This window comes from Eleutherodactylus coqui, chromosome 10, assembly GCF_035609145.1.
Source record: "Eleutherodactylus coqui strain aEleCoq1 chromosome 10, aEleCoq1.hap1, whole genome shotgun sequence".
Taxonomy (NCBI): domain Eukaryota; kingdom Metazoa; phylum Chordata; class Amphibia; order Anura; family Eleutherodactylidae; genus Eleutherodactylus; species Eleutherodactylus coqui.
The window spans coordinates 74,030,974-74,056,687 of record NC_089846.1 but is presented as its reverse complement, the minus strand read 5'-3'; the positions used below and the strand labels follow the sequence as shown (position 1 = coordinate 74,056,687).

At 47.1% G+C, this 25,714-nt stretch overlaps 1 protein-coding gene across 8 annotated transcripts in view; it reads left to right on the top strand.

Annotated features, from left to right (window-relative positions):
* The first annotated feature begins 12,246 nt into the window (after positions 1 to 12,246).
* Positions 12,247 to 25,714, top strand: part of LOC136580600 (HLA class II histocompatibility antigen, DM beta chain-like) — a 31,817-nt gene continuing 18,349 nt past the window's right edge. For 3 of the 8 annotated variants that reach the window (XR_010786986.1, XR_010786983.1, XR_010786988.1), the window contains exons 1-5: positions 12,247 to 12,347; positions 13,550 to 13,813; positions 15,656 to 15,934; positions 20,923 to 21,039; positions 24,911 to 25,521. Coding sequence is in view for 2 of the 8 variants with exons in the window: in XM_066581274.1 (XP_066437371.1) it covers positions 12,287 to 12,347; positions 13,550 to 13,813; positions 15,656 to 15,934; positions 20,923 to 21,039 (721 nt within the window). In the remaining 6 variants the exon portion in view is untranslated. Of the gene's footprint in view, positions 12,348 to 13,549; positions 13,814 to 15,655; positions 15,935 to 20,922; positions 21,040 to 24,910; positions 25,572 to 25,714 lie in introns of all 8 variants that reach the window. The other 5 variants (XR_010786985.1, XR_010786984.1, XR_010786987.1 and 2 more) reach the window with 2 other exon arrangements.

The following is a 25,714-nucleotide window of genomic DNA, read 5'->3' as shown; positions in this document are numbered from 1 at the left end:
CACAGAACTCCATAATGTATATATATATCTCCGCACAGAGCACCATAATGTATATATATATCTCCGCACAGAGCACCATAATGTATATATATATCTCTGCACAGAACGCGCCATAATGTATATATATCTCTGCACAGAACGCGCCATAATGTATATATATTTCCGCAGAGCGCCAAAATGTATATATATATATCTGCACAGAACACGCCATAATGTTTATACATCTCTGCACAGAGCGTCATACTGTATATATATTTCTGAACATAATGCGCCGTATTGTAAATTTCTCACCGCAGAGAACGTGCTGTATTGTGTATACATATCTCAGCACAGAGCGCGCCATAATGTAAATATGGCACGCTCTGTTCGGAGATATATATAGAGTACGCTGCAATGTATATTTCTCTTGTCAGAGAACACGCTGTAATGACAGGTACATATATATATATCTCTGTGCGCAGGAAACACTTCTGAACTGGCACAGTGCGCCATGCAGGGCGCTGATGTTCCTGTTGATTTTAGGACAGTTTCATTTATTTTTGTATTTTCTACTGAATTCAATGAGAATAACTGTAACAAGCGGCTGGGGCGATGTTATATTACTGGGGGTCTGGCGGCTTCTCCCTGCTTCAGCTGAACTGATTGCTGAAATCACAACCGGTTGCCAAACCAAGGAGAAGCCGTGCTGACTGCACTGTGACAGTGCTGCAGCGCCATTGAGTGAGGAGAGGGGGTGTAACTAGGCACTCTCCTCCCACCTCCTCGGATGGCCGCCACCACAAGTTGTGTCATTGTGGGCTTACCGGTAGAGGGACCTACAGTTTTTTTGAATTCGAAGGGCGGTGGACTTATCCCAAGGCGGCCTCCACATAGACTGAACAGCTTCAGTTGTGGGCGACATTTGTGTTTTATGATTTTTTTCTCTACCATCATGTTTTTAACCCTTTTCTCCTTAAACGTTGCAATTCTCTGTATTCCAGCGGAGTCCTGCCCCGGTGTGAACATCCTTCGTCACAGCTCAGCCGCTGCATGTAATGAGCGCTGAGCCGGCAGCGGCTTGTCCTTCACACAGGCTCAGTGAGGCAGAACCTGGAAGAAGCATCATTCCTGATGCGGTTTCATTGTCGACTGTACATCCCCCGTTCATAAGCCTCACAACAATACATCTCCCTGGGGGTCGTAGTAACAATCGTTGGTCCACACATCGGGGGTATTTGGCCTGTGTAGAACGCCACTGGTAAACATGCTTCAGCGATCGTTACATCAGTCCAAGAATCATCCATGTATAAAGAAACTTGGGGTTCTTTCACAAAGGGCAATGTGTATCAGATGATGAGATTGGTGCTGGTTTACCTCGCCTTCACTCACACCAATTTAGCCAGTATGGGGCCTATGGGTGGCATTTGCTTGTTCTTCAAAGAAATGGTGGCATCTTCTAATTGTCTAAGGAGTTAGCAAACAAACATTCATTGGGCCACGTGCTGCAAAAGGCCCTCTAGACTGGAAGTACACGGGGGATAAAAGCGACGGGTCGATTTACAGGAGTGGTTTTTCTCTCCCAGCGACGCTGCAATATAGAAGGATTGCGGCATGTTCTGTATTCCGGGTGATCTTTAAAGATGCCATTGAAAATAAGCGATTCTGAGAAATTACCCCGAACAGGAGATGCAGTCTGAGAGAAGAATCGCTCATGTGACTATACACATTTCAATCCATCGGTTCTGTTGGTAGGCGAGCGCCATCCATATCGCTGTTGGACAGAACTTGCTTGTGAAAATCGCCAGTGTGAATCCGGCCTGAGGAGGCTTTTTTTGTGGTAAAAAAACAAATAAGTTAAGAAGGGTGAAAAGATTTTCAAGTTAATAAAAGTTTAATGCAGTTCTGCCAGTCACATGGTGCTGCTGGAAACCAATAGAACTACAGGTCTCAGGAGCGCAACGTCACGCTGACGTCCACCAAATCCATCAGGATCGTCTGATGTCATTTCATAGATTAAAAGGTTAATGTTAATAAAAAATAGTTTAGTTTTTCGCTTTTTTTTATTTCCTGCGTAAAGAATCGTCAGACCTGACCTCCGTTACACAGGGTGTGGCACATCCGCATGCTACACGTACCCGAGCAGACCCCCAGGAAGCCTAACGTCAGGTCATCACAGTTACTACTGTAGTTCCTGCAAGGATGTTGTGGGTTTTACGCATTTTGTGGATTTTCATTCCTTATGAGGATGCGGTGTAGAACATCACATTGACATTATCGTACTTCTGCTTTGGCCAACAGACGGATCCCATTGCTCGTTCATTAGAGGTGGGCACAGCGAGAGGAGCTGCTTGGGGCTTAAACAGTTGTCCATGTTTGTGGAGCTTTTTGCAGGCATGAAAATCATGTCCGCAAAATGCGACAAAACAATGCCATTGATTTCCATGGCTTCGGTCTGATGGGTGTGTTTCTCACATAATTCCTAAGCGTGAGCACAGATACCGCCTGCTCTAGCTTTCTGGTTTGTTTTTTTTGGTGGAGTTTTAACAGCCACATGGAGGAAGACTATAACCGTGTTGATGCGCTGCGGTGAATGTCCAGTCGTCTGCTTAAGCGCCAACTGTAGGAGAACATCATCGCAGTAAGGGTGGATTCAGATGAACATATTTGTGGAGGCAATTCTGCACGTGAAAATCTCACACATATAGCGTGACAATACGATGCCTGTGAACAGCAGTTTTATTGAAAAAAAAAAAAGGGTTGCTCCGCTAGCACGGACATATCAGCCTGCTTCTTGCCATCTCCTAACTTCATTCATGCGAAAATATGTTCCGTACCGACGACCATACTCACACATACGCTTGTCTGAATAAACCCAAAGTTCCACTCATGAAAAACTGCCGGTTACAGATGACGTCTACAGAAGAACGCCGGATACTGGTAACATCCGTACGGTTCTCCAGCACATGGTGCTTCATTAGGGCGAACAGGCTACATGCCTACTGTAGAAAGAGAAATCGGTCCTGACCAGCCTCCCCCTACCGGGGTCCCACTTCATATAGCCCGGAAAGTGCCTGTCCGTTCTCTACACCTTCACCGCACAGACGGCCCTCTCGCCTGCCCCTTAGCCGCACTCAAAAGGGACTAGCAGCCATCTTGGCTCCCTTGCTATCTGCCTGCAGGTGTGAGGGGGTCTCAGACATACATTCCTGTGCTCTCCACTCTCAAAGGACCCTCCTCGGTGCCACGGCTTCCCATCCTCTCCCTTGTTACTGTTCACCTGCTATCATACTTACGCTCTGTATCGGGGACTCTGGGAAGCGTAGCATAGACTGCATTGTTGGAGATAACCGTTCCCAGGACCTGAGGGCGGCTTCACACGAGCTCACCCCAGCGCTATGTATTTGTGCATGTACGAGGCTGTTGAGGTTGATTTATACACGTCTACACATATTACTCTACTTTTTGTGCACGCAGGGCCAGTTCACACCCATGACACACCCTATCTGTGGATTTAATGGCTATTTAAGACTAATGAGGTCGTGTTCTTTTCCCCATGTTTTGTGCAGTATTTCACCCTTCCTCTTGCATTTTTGTGCACCTCCCATAGACTTATAGGGGACTTTTGCAGCGTAAAACACAGAAAGATAAAGCAGGTCTCACCTTTTTCCTCGTGCTCAAACCACGCTCATGAGAAAAATGTCATTGATATCGATGTGTTCTATCCTCTGTATTTAGCAGATGCAAATTTTGTGCACGTAAATACCCGTGCAAACATGGTTGTGTGAAGAGGCCCTAACTGAGTAATATCTCTCCACTGCCCCCGATCATCCAAGGCTACACATGCCAGAGAGGGGCAAGTCTGCCGCAAAGTCTGCAAACCTTACGTTGGAATTTTGGGGCAGATTTGTAGAAGGACAAAATCTCCAGCAATTCTGCATATACTGAAGTTAGACTCGCAGATTATTCCACCACTTATGAAAGCGCCATAGCGCGCCGGACTGCATGTTCTCAGCTTCTCCAAGATTTGCTCTAATTATTGGGTAAAGTGATACGATTCTTTTAACTGCACTTTACGCTTGTGGGGAAGCAATCAAAACAGGAAGCCGCGTTCACACTACTCTGAATGACAACATCTTTTAAATTAGCCGGTGAGATGTTAAACCAGGAAAAATGAGAAAAATGAGAGTCCTTCTGTTCCACAAGTATGTAGTAAGTCCGGTGCTCATGTGGAAGCTTGAATTCTTCTCCTCAGACCAGCCGAACTGCAGTCAGCAGTCCGCCGGTGTAGTGAGGCGACGGGCGCAGACCTACCAGAGGGGAAAGAGCGGGGAATAAGATGGTAGTCACGGTGGCTCTGCTGCTCCCCTAAATGTGGTCAATCATGATCTGGCATGGTATGCTGCATACTGTGGTAAATTGGCAGTACCGGTACTTATTGCATGCTGCCAGCAGGGTCAGACAGGATGAGGTGGTGATACTCCAGTGGGGTGCTACCTGTGGAGTTGGGCAGAGGAAGGTGTTTTGTGATGACACCAGTCCATGTATGGGTAAGGACCCAGTCCAAACAAAATAATACATATAAAAAGATGGTGAAATAAATATAACAGGGTAGACCCTCTTTTACCCTGGAGCATGTAGTCTGGTACCACAATGCAGTGGGTGAGTTGGTGGGAAATGACTCCAGGAGTCGGGTAGTAAAGTGAACCAAAACAGCTTTATTCTCCAAGAGCAGCTGAGAGATTAATTTGACTTGTTGCATACAATTCACATGAAATGTGTATGGTACCTAAATGTGCTTGCGGATAGGTGCGCATGCGTGAAAAATCCCGCGCGGATATACGCGGATGTGTTGCGGAAAAAAACGCACAGAAAAACCAGCAGACGCCCCTTATTGTAAACCCAACCCCTAGAGAACTGCCCATTCCTTGGAAAACAGCTTAAAAACCAACACCCAGACTCCGTTTTGTCCCTCTTGCTTGTGCGAGCACCGTTAAATTATTCTGGCAACATGCTTTCACCCGGTGAGCAGATGTCTTTGTGGGCATGGTTGATCCATGTAACTTTTTTCGGGCGCTTCTCCAGCGTGACTTTATTTCAGTCACTGCAAAAAAATTCACAAGAGGAATTCATTACTACAGATTTTGCATTCTTACATCCTGCATTGGCAAGAAATACTACCTATCTCCCTCTACACATTGCGGGTGTCTGCTGAACAAGGCTACTAACCCAACAAATGCCGCTTCAGTGGCACCAGTGGAAAATACAACTGTTCCTGCAAAAAACAAACAGGGAGGGCTTAGTAACTTGGGCGCATCCTGGCGGCTGATGCACCCATCTTCCTGCACAAGACGGCCGCAATGCAGGATGGACGTCTTTCCACAGAGCTGGAGGAAAGAACACAAGTCCGGCAATGGAGCCGGTCATGTGCTCTTTTCTGTCAGCGTTGCCGAGAGTCGTCCATCCTGCAGTGTGACCGTTTTGGTATCGCTGCATCCGTAAAAGTCTGATCTATCAAAGTAATGTATGATTTACCCTGCACGGTGAATGTGGTAAAAAAAAATAAAGTAACTACGCCCGAAATGCACTTTTTCGGTCACCCTATTTCCGAGAAAAAATGTAATAAAAGGCAATCAAAAAGTCAACTGTATGCGAAAATGGTACCAACAGAAACGTCAGGACATACCGCACAAAATGAGCCCTCACACAACTATGTCGCCAAAGAAATAAAAAAGTTATTGCACGCAGAAAATGGACACAGAAAATAATTTTTAAAAATTAAATATCTTAAAAAAAAAATGCAAGTACTACAGCAAAAAAAATACTATATAAGTTTGGTAACGTAGTAATCATACTGACCCATAGAATAAAAATATCAGGTCGTTTTTGTTGCACTTTGCGCGCTGCAGAAACAGGACGCACCAAAAGATGGTGGAAAGTCTTTTTTTTTCTCTCCGATTACAATTTTTTAAAGGTTTTTCAGTAAATTATATGGTACAATAAATAGTGCCATTGAAAAATACAACTCGTCCCGCAAAAAAACAAGCCCACATACAGCGACGTCGATGGATAAATAAAGGAACTACGATTTTTTTAGGGAGTAGGGGAAAAAAAAGGAAAAAAGCAAAAAAGCTCCGTCACTAAGGGGTTAAAAGTGGGGATGGAAAAAAGCACAATAAAAACAAAAGTAAAACTGCTTGGCCACTAAGGGGTTAAAATGAAAAAAAAAGACATTTGACGCAATAGCGAATAATACTCACGCACGTTCTTCTTTTCCGCTTCTATTGCGTTCGTCCAGGCATCCCCATAAACCTGAGCGGAGAGTTGAAGCCAGGATTGTTCCTTTCGATTCTTGTTTAAGTACTCTGGGGAGTTACTGTCCCATATGCTAGGGAAGTCCTGCATCATTGCGACAAGTTTGCCCATGTCGATCATTATTCGTTACGCCTGGTGGCTGGTGGCTGATGGCTGCAGGCTGGTGGCTTGTGGCTGCAGGCTGGTGGCTGCAGGCTGGTGGCTTGTGGCTGCTGGCTGCTGTCTGGTGAATGAGGTGACTGGAAGGGCAGTGCTGCTGCTGAAATTTGCCTGTGAAGCTCTGTGCTGAGTGTTGGGATGCCTCCTACCACGCCTACTTCCTGTAGTTATAGCAACCAGTGACTCCATCCGCAGCTGCACTGCGGATGTACTGCGTGAAAAAACGCACCCATTCACTTGTATTGGCGGCTTCACATGCAGAATCCGACCCAAATTAGAACAGGTCGCAGATTTTTTCAAGCGCGTGAAAAAACGCGATACAAATCCGTCCGTCTGGGGACAACCGCGGATCCTCATAGGAGTATATTGGCTGCGGTCTGGGGCGGATAATGTGCCTAAAATAACGCGCTAGAAATTCCGTTCGTGTGCAGGCACCCTAAGGCCGCCTGCACACGGGCGGAAATTCCGCGGCTGTATTTCCCGCGGGATTTCCGCCACTGAAAGTTTGCATAGGAGTGCATTACAATACGCACTGCTATGCAGACGGCCGCGGTTTGGCCGCGCGAAATCTCGCGCAGCAAACAAACCGCGGCATGTCCTATTTTTGTGCGGGGCTCGCACTCACCTGGCCGCCGGCTCCGGTCTGCGCATGCGCCGGCTGCGCGGCAGCCGGCACATGGAAGAGCCGGGGCCGCCAGGCGTGGGTGAGTACGCGCTCATCCCTGCAGGCTCTCGGGTCGGGTCCCGTGGCGAGAATTCTCGCTGTCGGATCCGACCCGCTCGTCTGCAGGCGGCCTAAAGCATAATTTACACTGACATTGCCACAGAAGTGCTGGAGTACCCAGCTGACAGCAGAACAATAAGATGCTGCTACTGAGGTAGAATGTCCTATCACTGCACTTGTGTAAGATGGAAACATCCAGCAACAGAAGGGGTGTCCACCTCCAAACAAAGTGCAAGAAGTGTTCTGATTGGTTGACTATAGGCAAGTGTACTTTTTGCCTGCAATGGTTTACATCCATGAGGAACATCATGTCATTAGCAGAAGTCACAACTTTGCACTTAGAAGTAAATGGCCGGATAAATACTGTAGCTCATAGATAGCAACAACTGGAGATCAGAATGTAGAAGCAGAAACAGCGCCAAACGGATTATACATACGAGAAAGAGCTTGTGTGCACCATTGCTGCACACCCCACAGCGGTCTGGCTGGTTGCATGTAGTCATGCTCATCATGTGGATGATGCGCCGATGTTCCACCTACAGACTATGATGACCATAGGGCTGGTATTCCAGCAAGAACCTGATGTTCTTGATGTTGATGTTGCTTGATGTTGGGCGCTGCTGACCATCTTCCAATGATCACAGTAGATTCTGTAAAGGATGCCCAAGAGACAGTGCACAGTAAAGCTGTCTTTTATTTTGGGCTTAAACACACGGGCACATGTTCAAATACAGAGCATAGATGCGCATAAACCAGGGAAAAGTTTTTTTTAAAACCAACTTTGCACTATTGTGCGCGGGTGGAGAAAAAAAAAAAGAAAAACTGACCGGAAGAAAGATAGGAAAAGTTCCATCTTTTCTCATACATAATGATGAGAATCACACTAGTCAAAACGAAACCAGTAAAATCCTTTTGTTTTGATATGTTTTATGGCCACAAATCCTGAGATCACGCTCATCAGTTTAAGCCGTTAAACACACACAACACATTCCAATCCCAACCTGAGATCCAAGCTTAAATGGAAGCCATCACTGGGTTTTCTCCATTTGAACCCTCCTCAGCAGTAGATCAGCTATTAACACTTTCCAATCCAATTTTTATCGTGGTTTTCCTAGGGGTTTTACTCTTTTTCTGCTGTTATACAACGGCGCTATATGCTGGCTAAAGCCAGTACTGCATGAGGTGACACGTTGGATAGGCTCCGACAGCAGAGAGGCTGGCAATATACAGTAAGAGAACCCCGACGGACGTCTTCCAACATCGGAGCTGTACAGCTTTAAATCACAATGTCTTCAGAGGTCAGACAGTGGATTGGAAAGGGTTAAGCTCGATTTCCACGCGTCATCTACAAGCCACTCTTGGGAGCGGTGCATGAACAGGAGCGGTGCATGCACAGTGGAAGCTGACCTGTCTGCTCACAACAGGGCAAATACAAGAGCACGTACCATGCTCCCAGGATGCACAGCGCCCACGGTCATCTGACTGGCTTGTGGATGACATAGAGACCTCATCCACAACAATCAATGTGAAGGGGGGATATTTACAGAGGAGACCCCAGGTAGCTGCAATAGTTCAGGTACACCAACCAGACAGTTTGGACGTAGTTAACATGGTTTGGGAGTTTCAAAACCCACTTTTCATACAACTGTCCTCTCGAGTCTCTTTCTATACCTTGACCCCTATGGATCTAGAGACACTCTAAAAGGGAGAAACGCCTCTGGACACATATCATCATAATTTAGAATTCCCTGCTATGCAGTGTTGCCCCCTGGGAGACCCTCGTTTGTAGAGTCCTGGGACTCTGGATGGGATAGTTCCTTCTACCCATAAGTTACCGGTGGCATGTACAGCACAGGAAAGACTTGCAGGCTGCTAACTTGGTGGTACAGATGTCCTGTCTGTGGCATAAGATCTACCCCAAGGTCTCTGAAGCTGGCTGACGATGTGGCACTGACGGGTATGACACTACTCGTTTGGTGGCAGTATTCTATGCTTATATCTTTCTGGGACCTGGTTTTTATGGTGACAGGTAGCATTATTTCTGCATTACTTACATTCCTGATCCTGTAAACGTCCAAAGCGCCATCAGTTGTGGAATGGGTACAGAAAGTGAAGTCTATCATGAGGATGGAGGAGATAGTGGGGAAGATGCCGCCGACCCAAGTAAGTGGCAGATTGATTGCCAACTATAGAACACATTCCAGGAGTCTGTGCCTGTCCAGGATTTAAGGTATTTCTCTGACCCTTATAACGGCCTCTCATGTTGTCTGCATCGACTCTCATATGTGCATTGCCTCCTTTTACCCTTCCTGTTTCTTCTTCCCTGTTCCTTACCGCTTCTTCTTTCCATCTTCTCATCTTCCTTGTTTCAGTGTTTCAGCTGTATTTCTCTCTCTAAATGTCTGTTAGTTGTGTTGTAGCTCGGGACCTGCTTCTTGTTTCTGTTATTGAGGTTAGCCATATGCTTCCCGCCTGCCGGATTCCTCACCCAGTCTAATTTCATTTAGTCTTTCTGATGGCCAAAACCATGTCTGTATTGGGAACCAATGGTTCTGGGCCATTTTAATTGTCGGCCATCTTCTGACTAGATCATCAGTAGTTGATGGACGGGGGTCTGCCGCTCAGTATCCACATCAGCTGATCTGACCTGCAGTCTGTGCAGAGGGATGCCTGTTGTCATCAGCGTTCAGTGCAGAAAGTAGGAGCGGCATCTTCACTCCTATTAAAATCAATGGGATCACCGCACTGCTATTCCACTTCCTGCTTCTGTAGTGTACAGGATTTGTACGCTGCATAATAGCAATGCTGTTATCTCTTTAGTACATGTGTAACTTTAAGAAGTGTTTTGTCACTCACTCTATGTTTAGAAACCCTATTTTATCCCCATTGGTCAGTTAGCCATTTAGAAGATAGCTGTCCAGGGATTGGGGGATAGTATCCACGCACGGGTTGGTTTAATGAGTTCATATAAAAGAGAGGGGAGGAGTTGAGGAGTAGAGTAGTGGTTGTTGGAGTCTACAACAGAGAGACGATTGAGAAAGCCAGTGCGGTGGGAAGGAGGAAAGTGTGAGAACAAAAGTTGCATAAAAATCAGATCAAGGACAGAAGGAAAGTTATAAAAGAAAGGATTTTCATTAAGAGAAGAAGTATTGTGCTCAAGAATCAGATAAAGGAAATCAAGTAACAGCCAAGTATTAGTAACTAAAAGTAAAACTTCATACCTAACGAACTAGAAGAAAGAAATAGAGAGCAAAGCAAGAGGGCAAAGCATAGTGGACAGAAAGGATTCCCATGCTTGTTACTATTATTGAGCCCATCAGTGTACTGATATGGATTCTGTACTTAAAGGAGATGTCCCGAGGCAGCAAGTGGGTCTATACACTTCTGTATGGCCATAATAATGCACTTTGTAATATACATTGTGCATTAATTATGAGCCATACAGAAGTTATAAAAAGTTTTATACTTACCTGCTCCGTTGCTAGCGTCCTGGTCTCCATGGTGCCGACTAATTTTTGGCCTCCGATGGCCAAATTAGCCGCGCTTGCGCAGTCCGGGTCTTCTGCTGTTCTCTATGGGGCTCCGTGTAGCTCCGCCCCGTCACGTGCCGATTCCAGCCAATCAGGAGGCTGGAATCGGCAGTGGACCGCACAGAAGAGCTGCGGTCCACGAAGCAAGAGGTTCCCGGCGGCCATCTTCAGCGGTAAGTATTGAAGTCACCGGACCGCCGGGATTCAGGTAAGCGCTGTGCGGGTGGTTTTTTTAACCCCTGCATCGGGGTTGTCTCGCGCCGAACGGGGGGGGGGTTTAAAAAAAAAAAACCCGTTTCGGCGCGGGACATCTCCTTTAATGCCTGCATACGTATGGATCTATATGACTGCATTGCATAATGAAAAACTACCTCAAGAGATAAAGTAACGCTAAGTGTATGAAGTATTGAAGATTCTTCTCTTGAAGCAAATGAACTGATTTAAGATTTCACCATTGATCCTGACTTCTGAAGTCCCTTCACACCACCGAACATCCGCACTGAGGAACCACACTAGACTTCAGGGGAAAAGAATCATTTTTATTTTTCCATTTTTATTATTATTTTGTCTGGCACAGGTCTTGGCCTGTATGCGGACTGGGGTCACAAACTTGAGAAATTACCATCATATCTGACTTCATGGGTAGCACAAACAGCCAAAAACTAAATTATTTAATTTCTTTCATCTACACACGGCCTTCCGCTAGTGAAGGAAAGCAGCTGAGCCACCGTGACTACCACCATTGCTGCGCACGCCACTGCAGTCTGGCTGGTTGTACTTCTCTCATGGTCAGGGCTGGATGTGACATCCTGACCATGAAGGAAGTGGAAGAGAAGTGTGGCGTGCCCACTGGTTTGAATGGAAGTAACATAGTAACATATAGTAACATAGTTCGTAAGGCTGAATGAAGACAATGTCCATCTAGTCCAGCCTGTCTAGCCTCCTATTTTGTTGATCCAGAGGGAAAAAATGGAATTTCCATTGACCCCGACGTGATGAAGTCGGCGCTCCACCTCCTGATAACGGCGTCTGGCCTACTACAGTAACAGCGGGTCCGATGATTAGCTGATGGACGGAAATCCCAATCAGCGGACCCCCATCCATCAACTACTGATAAAATACCCCTTTAATAATGCACTTTGGATTGTGTGTTGTAATGTATTTGCTAAATTCAGTTATGTTAAACATAAAATCTGCTTTTCTACAGGTAGTCTAGGGTTTTGGGCAGTAAAAGAAACAGTCAGAAAGCTTCATTACCGACTGATATAGTGCTGCTGACGTGCTCCTTCAATGCTTTTTTTTTCTCCTTATTTTTTCCCGCACGCAGTAAGCACTGTCGCTGCGTACATCCGACAAGGCTGAGTCACTCCTGGACTTTCCTGCTTATTACAGTTTGTGCAACTTCTGGCTTAGTTTCACTTTAACACCTCATCAGAAAGTACCTCGCAGCTCTGGATGAGTTTCTTCCTGGTAACAAATGATGACATCTCACCTCTGATTTCCTATTGGTTGCCAACTGTAGGAGAAACTTTCAGTGTTGCGGATTTTAGCTGACAGCGGCAGATGGGACTAAGCTGCAGACATGAGGAGGTCGCTAGCGGGGCTGCTGCTGGTCTACAGCGCCGTGTCCCTCCCTGTCACAGGTAAGCAGCGCTCCACACATGCAGGTATGGCGGCCGCCAGCGCCCAGCTCCATAACTGGCTATTATGTACTAGTATTCTTCACTAGCCAACTTAGAGTGGAAACACGTCACGCTTTGTTATATCTGTTTTTTTAGTAGCGTAACATTTGACTCGAGCCGAGCTCACACCAGTGTGCGGTAAGACGCTGCGCATATAAAGCAGCGGTTTAACGCTGTGTGAACTGGCGTATCGCTGCGTCGGCAGCAATTTTTCACTGCGCATGGCAGCGTATCTCACGCACATATCTCACGCACGCAGTCATGCACAGTCTGACTTGTTTATTTTTAATTTCCCGCTCTGTCACTTAGCGACATTGCATATAAAAGCCACAGGTACGCAATGTAATTACGTATACACAGAGTTCTATACGCAACCATAGAGAACAACAGAGCTGTATTGCGCATAATACACAGTAAAGTAGAGCATGCTGCTTTTTTTTTTCAAGCGTATTATATGCAATACATATACACAAGTAAGAATGGATCAATGAAAATCAATGTACTTTCATTGACTCTGTTCACCGCGTATTATATTGTGTACATAATACACCATGAAAGTACGCTCATTTAAGCCTACCCATAGGCTAATTCCACACCGGCGATCGCGATTTTGCAGCGAGAAAATCACGGCAAGCTTGCATCTTTGTTCCTGCTATTTTTAGGCATCAGCGATGCATTTTTGGGGAATAATCTCACATCACATCGCTGCCGCCTGGGATAAGATCACACAATGTCTTATCACATAAGTCAATAGGACTTTGTGATGTTCAAATTGTATTGCATCGCAACGTGCGTTTGTAAGGTCGCGATGCAATAAAAAGAAGCCTCCATAGGGAAACATGGGAGATAAAAAAAAAACCCCCAGAAAGATAGGGCGAGCTATGATTATTTATCCCCTCTGCATCACATCAGTGAAAACATCACAGATGGGAAGGAAACCATTGTAAATCATTGGTTTCATATTCTGCTTTTTTACTGCCTATCGCAGCAGGGAATTCATTTTCCTCCTCCATCTTCTGCACACTAGTGCCACCTAAAGGACACAAGAACATGAAAATGAAGTGAATACTGTAAGTTCTGGGGTTTCTGACTGCATGTTTTGCTGTACAGAGGACCGGTTTGTGTTTGCGCCTAGATTGTTACGTATCCTCTGTGTTTTGCAGGCTTTGTTGTTCAGGAGATTTCATCCTGTGGTATTGGAGAGAAACAAGGAAATGTTACTTATAAATCCATAATTACATTTAACCACCTGACTATACTGGAATTTAACCACTCTGCCAATAACTTTGTGACTTATCTACCACTTAAAGTAGTGGAAAACTTTACTACAGAATTCAATAACACAATAATAAACTATGTGAAATCTGAGGAGAAGAGATGCAAAGACCAAATAAAGACATTCTGGAACAATACAGCGCAAAGAAGTGGTGAGTAGCTAAAATAAGAGAGGTAATATTAATAATAATAATCTTATTTACATAGCGCCAACATATTCCGCAGCGCTTACAAGATGGGGCAAAAGAAACAAAACCCTGGTTACAAGTAGTAATCAGCTGCGGGAGACAGTAGGGGTGAGGGGCTCCAACAAGCTTACATACTACAGATAATGGGGGTATACAGAAGTCAAAGGGGCTGGAGATGTGCACTGCATGGCTGAATGTTCAGCTTATATAGTGGCTGAATCGGTATGACTGTAGGGGCTGGCAGGGATTGCAGTTAGTAGGTCAGCAAGCATGTTATCAGGGGAGTACAGAGGGTTTGGTTTAGGAGATATGGTATGCCTCCCTGAAGAGGGGTGTTTTTAGGGCATGCCTGAAGTTTTGTTTGTCGGGGATTACCTGGAAAGTTTTGGGTAGCACGTTCCAGAGGACTGCTGCTGCTCTGGAGAAGTCTTGGAGGAGGGAATGAGAGGTTCCATTTAAAGCGGCACTTAGTCTGATTTCATTAGCGGAGTGGAGGATGCGAGCTGGGTGGTGAATTGAGATGAGGGAGGCAATGTAGGGCGGGCCGGTGCTGTGGAGCGCTTTGTAGATGAGGGTGACGAGTTGTAATTGGATTCTGTAGCGTGTTGTAATAATGAAGCCGGGAGTCGATGAGGGCATTAAGTGAGCGTTTTTAGCGCGTCCATGGTGAGAAAAGGGCATATTCTTGCGATGTTCTTCAGGTGCAGCTGACATGTTCGGGCCAGAGATTGGATATGTAAGAGGTAAAGAAGAGATTTAAGTCAAATGTAACCTCAAGACAGCAGGCGTGCTGGGAGTTATGATGCCACACACTGAGATGGAGATGTCAGGATAAGGTTGGTTAGCAGAGGGCGGAAACACCAGTAGGCCAGTTTTTGAGAGGTTTAGTTTTAGGACATAGTGTTAGAGAAGTGTTACAAGATTTACTATAACACTGCCCCCTATGTACAAAAATATAACTACTATAATACTGCCCCCTATATACAAAAATATAACTACTATAATACTGCCCCCTATGTACAAGAATATAACTACTATATTACTGTCCCCTATATACAAGAATATAACTACTATAATACTACTCCATATGTACAAAAAAAACTACTATAATACTGCTCCTATGTACAAGAATATAACTACTATAATACTGTCCCCTATGTACAAAAAAACTACTATAATACTGCTCCTATGTACAAGAAGATAACTACTATAATACTGCCCCCTATGTACAAGAATATAACTACTATAATACTGCTCCTATGTACAAGAATATAACTACTATAATACTGCCCCCTATGTACAAGAATATAACTACTAAAATGCTACCCCTATGTACAAGAATATAACTACTATAGTATTGCTCATATGTACAAAAATATATAACTACTATAATACTGCCCTCTATGTACATAAATATAACTACTATAATACTGCCCCCTATGTACAAGAATATAACTACTATAATACTGTCCCTATGTACAAGAATATAACTACTTTAATACTGTCCCCTATGTACAAAAAAAATACTATAATACTGCTCCTATGTACCAGAATATAACTACTATAATACTGCCCCATATGTACCAAAATATGACTACTATAATACTGTCCCCTATGTACAAGAATATAACTACTATAATACTGCCCCCTATGAACAAGAATATAACTACTATAATACTGCCCCCTATGTACAAGAATATAACTTCTATAATACTTCCCCCTATGGGCACTTAGAAGTTCTACAATACTGCCCCCTATGGACATATTGTGTGTCTTTCTAATAATCATGACTTTCTTCCTCTGTAGTTAAACCTTCTATGGAGGTGTTTTCTCCTGAGCAGTTTTATGGGGACGATCTCCCGCTCCTCATCTGCCATGTTTGGGGCTTTTACCCTCAAGACATTGTTCTATCCTGGATTAAAAATGAGAAGACTCTGGTAAAGAATGTGACTGAGGCGATAAGAGTTGGGGACTGGACCTACCAGGTGGTTGCAAAACTGGATTTACGGGACTCTAATCCTGAAGACACCTACACTTGCGTGGTCAAACATAAGAGCTTAGACATGCCCATGATGAAGAGCTGGAGTAAGTATGAGAGCGAGGTCTCCGCCCCGCCGGGAGCGTCACGTCTCTGGCTGGACCTCCTTCTAGACTCTACGATAAGTGCAGTATTATACTATAATCCACTTGTAGTCTATTAGCTGGTGCTGTCTTACGACGGGGTGTTGAGAAGCATTAAGCTTAACCCAGAAACATTAAGCCTGGAAGCTGAACCTGCCGAACTATTCTACATATTCCCCAGGATGCACTTGTGACGTCTCTAAGTCCCTGCAAATACAATTCTTCCGACTGCTGGTCAAAACCACTCATTTGCAGCATTAGTTACCCCCAAAATCCTCCCAAACCGTTATCTTTTTAGGTGTTTTTTGAGATTGGGGAACAGATGGAGTCAGGTGGAGCCAGGCTGGGCAAATAGGTTGGATGGGGCATCAGTTGAAAGCCTAAAGAGGTCATTTTTGCAGTACTGCCCCCTTGTCATGCAGCAGGATGACGCCTTCGGAGAGCTTTCCTCAATGTTTTTCCTTAATATTTTGCCTGAGCTTTGTCCACAATGAACAGTAATATGCTGCATTGATGGTTGATCCCTTTGGGAGGTCCACGAGATGAACTCTCTTTCTATCCCTTTGGCTTGGGGAATCAATATGCCTCCATTCCGTAGACTGTTCTTTTGTCTCTGGATCAGTAGATGCGTCTCTCTTCACCAGTTTGTCCAGGAAATCTGACTCATTTCTTGCAGAATGCTCCCCAACAGCCACCGATGTCTCCACACGTTTCTTCTGTCCGGGATCCACTTGGCTGTAAGCCTTCTCATTCCTAAGTCGTTGTGGATAATGGCACCAACTCTCTCCCGTGATATCCCCAGATATGTAGCCATACTTCTGGCTGATATTCGGCGGTCCTACATGATCAAGTCACAGATGTTTTTCACATTTGGAGACAAGGAAATGGGGACATGCATTTACTGTATTTCCTTACTTTCAACAGCGAAATGGCCAGTTTTAAAATTTAAAACCCAGCGTTTCACTGTTGCACATGAAGAGCTGCTGTCACCCAAAGCTTGTGACATTCATCATGGATCGGCTCTGCACCTTTCACTTGGAGAAACAGGAACCTTATGGTCCTCTGCTCTTTCACACTGAACGTCTTTGGAGATGTTCACTTTGGACCAGAAAAAAAAGATACTTTAAATAGACAAATAGACAAGTACATCCTGCAATTTACAGCTTCCTAGCTCATTTTTTTCTGGGTAAGGCTCAATCCTCATCAGCACCCCTTTTATATTCCCATACAGCTGCCAATCCAGAAACTCCGGAGGTCTTGCTTCAGTGATCCAACATGGCTGCACCAATTCTTAGATTACTTGATGCAGCCTGTACATTGGTAATTGCCCAGTGGTCTAAAACACTACATTCCTTGGTCAGCGCTACGTCACATGAGCAGCCCTGGCCAATCAAAGAAGTATTTAGTGACTGGTTACTGATACCCAGTGAGCAATTAGCCAAAGGGGCACCATGGCTGTTTTGAGTCACCAGGCACGGCCCCAGGACCAGCAGGTTGGTGGCTGTATGGGAATGAAGGAGGGCATCTGTATATATAAAGACGAAAGCCCTCACTGACTCACTCACTCGCCACTAATTCTCCAACTTTCCGATGTCGTAGAAACATGAAATTTGGCACAAGCATAGATTATGTCCAAAATAGGAAAAGTAAAGAGGTCCCAACTCGATTATTCAATTCTAGCGCAAAAGAATTAGCGTCCAAATTTTACGTACGGGATCTAATTCTCTCACTTCCCGATGTCGTTGAAACATGAAATTTGGCATGGGCATTGGTTATGTCATAAATAGGAAAAGCTAATGGTTCCCAACTCGATTATTTAAATCTAAGCGCAAAAGTATTAGCATACACATTTTACGTACGGAATCTAATTCTCTCACTTGAAATTTGGCACGAGCATTGATTATGTCATGAATAGGAAGAGTTAATAGGTCCCAACTCGATTATTTAATTCACAGCGCAAAAGAATTAGCGTCCACATTTTACGTATGCAATCTAATTCTCTCAATTTCGGATGTCATAAAAACTTGAAATTTGGCACGAGCATTGATTATGTCCAAAATAGGAAACGTAAAGAGGTCCCAGCTTGATTATTTAATTATACGTGCAAAAGAATTAGCTTCCAAATTTTACGTACGGAATCTAATTCTCTCACTTCTCGATGTCAGAGAAACTTGAATTTTAGTACAAGTATTGATTATGTCATAAATAGGAAAAGTTATTGGGTCCCAACTCGATTATTCAATTCTAAGCGCAAAAAGAATTAGCGTCCAAATTTTACGTACGGAATCTAATTCTCTCACTTCCCGATGTCATAGAAACTTGAAATTTAGTACAAGCATTAATTATGTCATAAATAGGAAAAGTTATTGGGTCCCAACTCGATTATTCAATTCTAAGCGCAAAAGAATTAGCGTCCAAATTGTACGTACGGAATCTAATTCTCTCACTTACCGATGTCATAGAAATTTGAAATTTGTCACGAGCATTGATTATGTCATAAATAGGAAAAGCTAATTGGTCTCAACTTGATTACTCAATTAAAAGCGCAAAAGAATTAGCGTCCAAATTTTTACGTACGGAATCTAATTCTCTCACTTCCTGATGTGATAGAAACTTGAAATTTGGCACGAGCATTGATTATGTCATACATAAGAAAAGTTAATGGGCCCCAATTCGATTATTCAATTCTAAGCGCAAAAGAATTAGCGTCCGAATTTTATGTTCGTAATCTAATTCTCTCACTTCCCGATGTCATTTTATATAAAGGAAACATGGTGTCTCACCACACAGAAGACGCCATGTGCAGCACTCTCCCTCTGTCTCTGCTGTACTCTCCCCCTGTCTCTAGGCAGCACTCTCCCCCTGTCTCTAGGCAGCACTCTCCCCATCTCTGGGGAGCACCCCCCCTGTCTCTGCCTCTGGGCAGCACTCTCCCTCTTCCTTTGTACAGCACCCTCCCTCTGTCTCTCTGCAGCACTCTCCCTCTGCCTCTGGGCAGCACTCTCCCTCTGCCTCTGGGCAGCACTCTCCCTCTGGGCAGCACTCTTCCTCTGTCTCTGTGCAGTACTCTCCTTCTGTCTCTGTGGTGCATTCTCCCTCTGTCTCTGTGCAGCACCCTCCCTCTGTCTCTGTGCAGCACTCTCCCTCTGTCTCTGTGCAGCACCCTCCCTCTGTCTCTGTGCAGCACCCTCCCTCTGTCTCTGTGCAGCACCCTCCCTCTGTCTCTGTTCAGCACCCTCGCTCCGTCTCTGTGCAGCACCCTCGCTCCGTCTCTGTGCAGCACCCTCGCTCCGTCTCTGTGCAGCACTCTCGCTCTGTCTCTGTGCAGCACCCTCCTTCTGTCTCTGTGCAGCACTCTCCCTCCGTCTCTGTGCAGCACTCTCCCTCCGTCTCTGTGCAGCACTCTCCCTCCGTCTCTGTGCAGCACTCTCCCTCTGTCTCTGTGCAGCACTCTCCCTCTGCAGCACTCCCCCTCTGTCTCTGTGCAGCACTCTCCCTCCGTCTCTGTGCAGCACTCTCCCTCCGTCTCTGTGCAGCACTCTCCCTCCGTCTCTGTGCAGCACTCTCCCTCTGCAGCACTCCCCCTCTGTCTCTGTGCAGCACTCTCCCTATGTCTCTGTGCAGCGCCCTCCTTCTGTCTCTGCGCAGCGCCCGCCCTCTGTCTCTGCGCAGCGCCCGCCCTCTGTCTCTGCGCAGCGCCCGCCCTCTGTCTCTGCGCAGCGCCCGCCCTCTGTCCCTGTGCGGCGCGCCCTCCCTCTGTCCCTGTGCGGCGCGCTCTCCCTCTGTCTCTGTGCGGCGCGCTCTCCCTCTGTCCCTGTGCGGCGCGCCCTCCCTCTGTCCCTGTGCGGCGCGCCCTCCCTCTGTCCCTGTGCGGCGCGCTCTCCCTCTGTCCCTGTGCGGCGCGCCCTCCCTCTGTCCCTGTGCGGCGCGCTCTCCCTCTGTCCCTGTGCGGCGCGCTCTCCCTCTGTCCCTGTGCGGCGCGCTCTCCCTCTGTCTCTGTGCGCCGACCTCTCCCTCTGTCTCTGTGCGCCGACCTCTCCCTCTGTCTCTGTGCGCCGACCTCTCCCTCTGTCTCTGTGCGCCGCGCTCTGTCTCTGTGCGCCGCGCTCTCCCTCTGTGCGCCGCGCTCTCCCTCTGTCTCTGTGCGCCGCGCTCTCCCTCTGTCTCTGTGCGCCGCGCTCTCCCTCTGTGCGCCGCGCTCTGTCTCTGTGCGCCGCGCTCTCCCTCTGTCTGCCGCACTCTCCCTCTGTCTCTGTGCGCCGCGCTCTCCCTCTGTCTCTGTGCGGCGCGCTCTCCCTCTGTCTCTGTGCGGCGCGCTCTCCCTCTGTCTCTGTGCGGCGCGCTCTCCCTCTCTCTCTGTGCGCCGCGCTCTCCCTCTCTCTCTGTGCGCCGCGCTCTCCCTCTCTCTCTGTGCGCCGCGCTCTCCCTGTCTCTCTGTGCGCCGCGCTCTCCCTCTCTCTCTGTGCGCCGCGCTCCCTCTCTCTCTGTGCGCCGCGCTCTCCCTCTGTCTGCCGCGCTCTCCCTCTCTCTCTGTGCGCCGCGCTCTCCCTCTCTCTCTGTGCGCTGCGCTCTCCCTCTCTCTCTGTGCGCCGCGCTCTCCCTCTGTCTCTGTGCGGCGCGCTCTCCCTCTGTCTCTGTGCGGCGCGCTCTCCCTCTGTCTCTGTGCGGCGCGCTCTCCCTCTGTCTCTGTGCGGCGCGCTCTCCCTCTGTCTCTGTGCGGCGCGCTCTTCCTCTGTCTCTGTGCGGCGCGCTCTTCCTCTGTCTCTGTGCGGCGCGCTCTTCCTCTGTCTCTGTGCGGCGCGCTCTCCCTCTGTCTCTGTGCGGCGCGCTCTCCCTCTGTCTCTGTGCGGCGCGCTCTCCCTCTGTCTCTGTGCGGCGCGCTCTCCCTCTGTCTCTGTGCAGCAGCCATCTGACTGGACGACAGTCTCATCCGCTGTTTCTTCCTCACATAGGAGCCGGTCTGACCTTCGTGCAGATTATCAACATCAGTGTCTCCGCTGCGATCTTTGCACTAGGACTGCTCTCCTTGGTAATAGGAGTTATATGCTGGAGGGGCGCCAGAAGAAGTGGTAAGACCCCGAGGACACGTGGCAGCGATACCACTCTGTGCACCTCTGATTTTGTCTCTGAGAGTGAATATCCTTCTTTTACAATGTTTTGCATTTTGCTTAAACCCTCAGGGGTAATTGACTCCAATGCTCCAAGTTTCTGGCATACAGAACTCATTGGCCCAATATTTTGCTACTTTAGGGTCTTTTTCCATCCCACTTGGCACTTTTCTAAAAGTTGATGGGACTCAGTAAAAAACAGTCGTGGCCTCACAGCCCATTGGATTTGTTATAATTTATGCCAGAAACTTCAAATTAAATGGGGTAAATTGGCTTCTGCCTCAGTCTTCTTTCCCACAAGCGCATATCGGCCGCCGTTTTCACGGCCGGCCGATGTATGCTGCCATCTGTCACAATAGGAAAGTCCAGGGCAGCACAACGCCATACAACCCTCTGGGTGGGACCGTCCAATGTGCCAGCCGCAGCAAGGAGCTGGATCGCTCAGCTCCAAGGAACCAGTCAAAAGAGAAATAGCCGTGGCAGCAGGAAACGATGCAATCACAAAATCTTTATTCCTCCAGACACCATACGACGTTTCGATCTAGCAAGATCTTTATCAAGATCTTTATCACTTGATAAAGATCTTGCTAGATCGAAACGTCGTATGGTGTCTGGAGGAATAAAGATTTTGTGATTGCATCGTTTCCTGCTGCCACGGCTATTTCTCTTATGCTGCCATCTGTGGTGTAAAAGCTTGTGAACGGGTGCACAAATCTAGCATTTGTGTGCCTTTTCCCACAGCATGGGCCCTGACGCATATATGCCGAGGCTGCCATGCCATTGAGCCTTCTCCTTCCCTCCCCCTTGCCGGCTCACCTGTTCTCTCCTCCCCTCTGCCCCCGTCCCACCCCTTGTCTGCAGCTAGCAATAGGAGGCGGGCTGGGGCGGTGCTTAGCCCCGCCCCGTCCCATTGGAATCAGCTGGAGGGCAGGAGAGAAGAGGGAGGGTGTTTAGCAGTCACACTGCTAAACCTCCTCCCACCTCCCTTCTCTGCCTGCTGTCATTCGTTCTAATAGGGGCTTATGCAGCGGCCCACGTATTCCAGCCCAAAACATAGTTCCAGGACTATCTTTTGGGACTGACGCCTGGCGGTATATTTGCTAGTTGGTCGCTTTTACATCACGGGAATATGACCATGTGATCTGATATACACTCATGGGAAAGAGGCCTCATTGCTTTTTTTTTTACCCTCCATTGGGGGGGTAATAGGCTGAACTGGATGGACAGGGGTCTTTCTTTGGCCTCACATACTAGGTTAGAGCGCATTCAGACGACCGTATATCGGCTGGGTTTTCACGCCAGCCGATATACGGCGTCTCTCTCTGCAGGGGGAGGAGGCTGGAAGAGCCGGGAGCAGTGCACTGAGCTCCCGCCGCCTCTCCGTCCCTCTGCACTATTTGCAATGGGGGGAGGCGGAACAGGGGCGGGGCTAAGTTCCGTGAATTAGCTCCGCCCCCGTCCCATCTCTCCTCATTGAAAATAGTGCACGGGGGTGGAGAGGAGGCAGAGAGGGGGTGGGAGCTCAGAGCACTGCTCCCGGCTCTTCCAGCTTCCTCCCCCTGCAGAAAGGGACGAAGTAGATCGGCTGGCATGAAAACCCAGCTGATGTACGATCGTCTGAATGCACCCTTACTATATAACAGCAGCATGGGTAGATTTCAGATATAGCCCATAGACTACCCCAAAAAATGCAGCAGAGGTATTAAGTGGCTCGTGGCTCTTAAGGCCCAATGTCCACAGGCGGATTCTTGCTGTGGAATCCGGAGTGTGCGCTCCGCTCTGGATTCTGCAGCAATAACCTTCCATAGCATGCCGTGGAAAAATAATTTTTCATGCACACGAGTGGAAACCAATTGTGGATGAAAAATCCCAGCATGCTCCATTTTACTGCGGTTCCCACACGAAAGGCTTCTATTGAAGTCAACAGAAGCCGTCTGATCTGCGGCCCATCCACACTTGACACTGCAAACGTGCAGCAGATTCCGTGGGAAAGCAGAAGTTGAAAAAAAAAGAAAGAAAAAAACTGTATTGTGCATGTGTGGCGGCCGGCACTTCCACACACATCCGCAGTACAGAAAAAAGAAGACACAGACAGGTACGCAGAGTCTCTGACTGCGGCCGCACACAGATTCCGTGCCGGGTTTCCCATGCGGAATCTATTCATGCCCGTAGACATGAGGCCTAATACATTTGACACACTTCACACCAGTGGCATCTTAGCACCTATATATCCGCCTTTGTGCTAATGTCTATATACTTTATCTGAATACATTATTAATGCGGTCAGAGCAGTGTGCTTTATCCAGAGCTCTAATTCCCCGGCACAGACATACAGCTAAATGATAAACTGTTGTCTCCCTGCAGCCACCACTAGGGGGAGCTTTGAATATTACTGTATACTGTGTTATTATAGCATTCATTTTGTGGCGCAGAGTGTTGAGTGAGCTCTCACTCACGACCTGATGGTTGCAGGTTCAGTCCCCGCATGGTTCAGATAGCCGGTTCAAGGTTGACTCAGTCTTTCTTCCTTTTCTGAGGTCGGTAAAATGAGTACCCAGTTTGCTGGGGGGTAACACATTATCTGAAAGCACTGCGGAAAAAATTGGCACTTTACAAATAATAAGTCCCCTGTCCCGTCCATGTATATACAGTATGCGGCACGAGCTGTTTTTTTTTAATTTGTACCATTTTGGGGTACATGCAGCTTTGTTGATCACTTTTATTGCGATTTTTGGGAGTTAAAATGAACAAAATACGCCTTTTGCCTCCATTTTTTTTACGGTTTTTGCTGTGCAGGATCTATAGTGTGTTCAAATTATATTGCAAGTAATTACGGACATGATGATATTACACACGTGGGTTTTTTCTCAAATGTTTCCATTTTTTATACAAGTAGGAGTAAATGAGCAAAAAGGGGCTCACTTCCGATCCTGCGCCATCTACATGACATAAGGGTAAGTACCACGCTGCCATGACGTAACCTTATGTCCCAAGGTGTTAGGCGGTTAAAAAAAAAAAAAAAGCTAAAGAAAAATTGAGCCTCTATTTATTTGTTCATCTTGTTTCTCAAAAACGCAATGAAAATAATCAGAAAGGTTGTACTTACCCCAAAATAGTATCAATAAAAACTACAGCTTGCGATGTAACAAGCCCTCATGCAGCCGTGGCAACGGAAGCAAAAATACGTTTTGGCTTTTGAAAAGTTCAGATGAGAATCCAAAAACAATTGTTGCGTCGGTAATTCCCAGCCGGGCCGCGCCGTTATATGTTGTATCACTTCTAGGCTTGCTATATTGTTATTGGCGCCGGAGCCTGTGCTGCAGATGACCTGTGAGGTCTGGCTGTGTGATGGAGTAATCCGCAGGGAACCCTCAGATGGGGGGGATTTATGTCCTTAATGAGTGATTTACAACAGCAGAAGCATCTTGGCGATCATCCAATAAGGAAATATTCAGAAGTGACTACAAACTCGAATTATACATAATTGGTAGTGAAGTAATCAAACTTTCAATGCTGAGCAACATTAGAAGGGCCCCGGCGCCACCTGCTGGATAACTGAAGCAACTGCAGTCCTCGTTGACCCCAACAGGTCATGTTTTCAGGATCTCCTTAGTGTTGCACAGGTGATGTAATTATTGTCGGTGCCTCAGACATTGCCACAGGGGTTCTTACTATAGGATATCCTGAAAACATGACCTGTTTGGGGTCCCTGAGGACTGGAGTTGGGAACCACTGGTGTAGAGTAATGTAAGGCCAATGGGACATGTAGAAGCAGGTGCCACTTGGGATCTGGGCATTAAGCGGTTAATATGGTTGTTTTTCTCTCTATAAGAGGGACTCCTGCAGCCCCCCTACGCTGAGGAATCCCTGAGCATCTTCCAGAACATCTGCCTGTGGGATCGGGGGTCTTGGTGACAGCGCTGGCTGACCAGCGCCAGCCGGGAAGATCTGGAGTGCATAAGAAGAGGAGAGGTGGGACCCTGACATCCAGAAGTGGGACCCCGGAATCCAGAGGTGGGTTGAAAGTTGGACGTCTCTCACTGTGATGGAGGACCCCCTCAGGCAGCTGATCGTCTGTGCTGAAGAAGCCGGCGGTAAACATAAGATGACGCCCCCTGCAGGAGAGTACAGGAGTTGACACACAGAAAGCGCAGGAACGTGACGGAGGTCGTGGACCCGGAACCAGAAGTAGATGACCTTTGCAACAGGTGTGCCAGAAAGAGAGCCAGGAGAGAACGGGGGCGCTACTCCCCACCGAGAACGGGGGTGCCACTCCTCACAGAGAATGGGAGCCCTACTCCCCACCGAGAATGGGGGCCCTACACCTCACCGCTGCCCGCAGGAAGCAGGCCGGACTACAGGAGGTGCCAAGCCTCTCAGCGTTGCAGGAACAAAGGGTTGAAGTGCTGCAGCATCAGGGACCCGGTGAAAACCCCAAGGATGGTGAGATTTCCGGCCATCTGCTGACAGCGACACTTCTTCCCCAGTACCTGGTAATAGGAAACTCGATACTGCCGCTTTAAACAATGTTTCATTAACACTCTCTAGCCTGCTGCAGGGACTGCTGGGAGTGGGGTAACAGTCAGAACATCTAGTGGTTCTGTGCCATAACATGCAGGTCCAGGACCACCGGGGA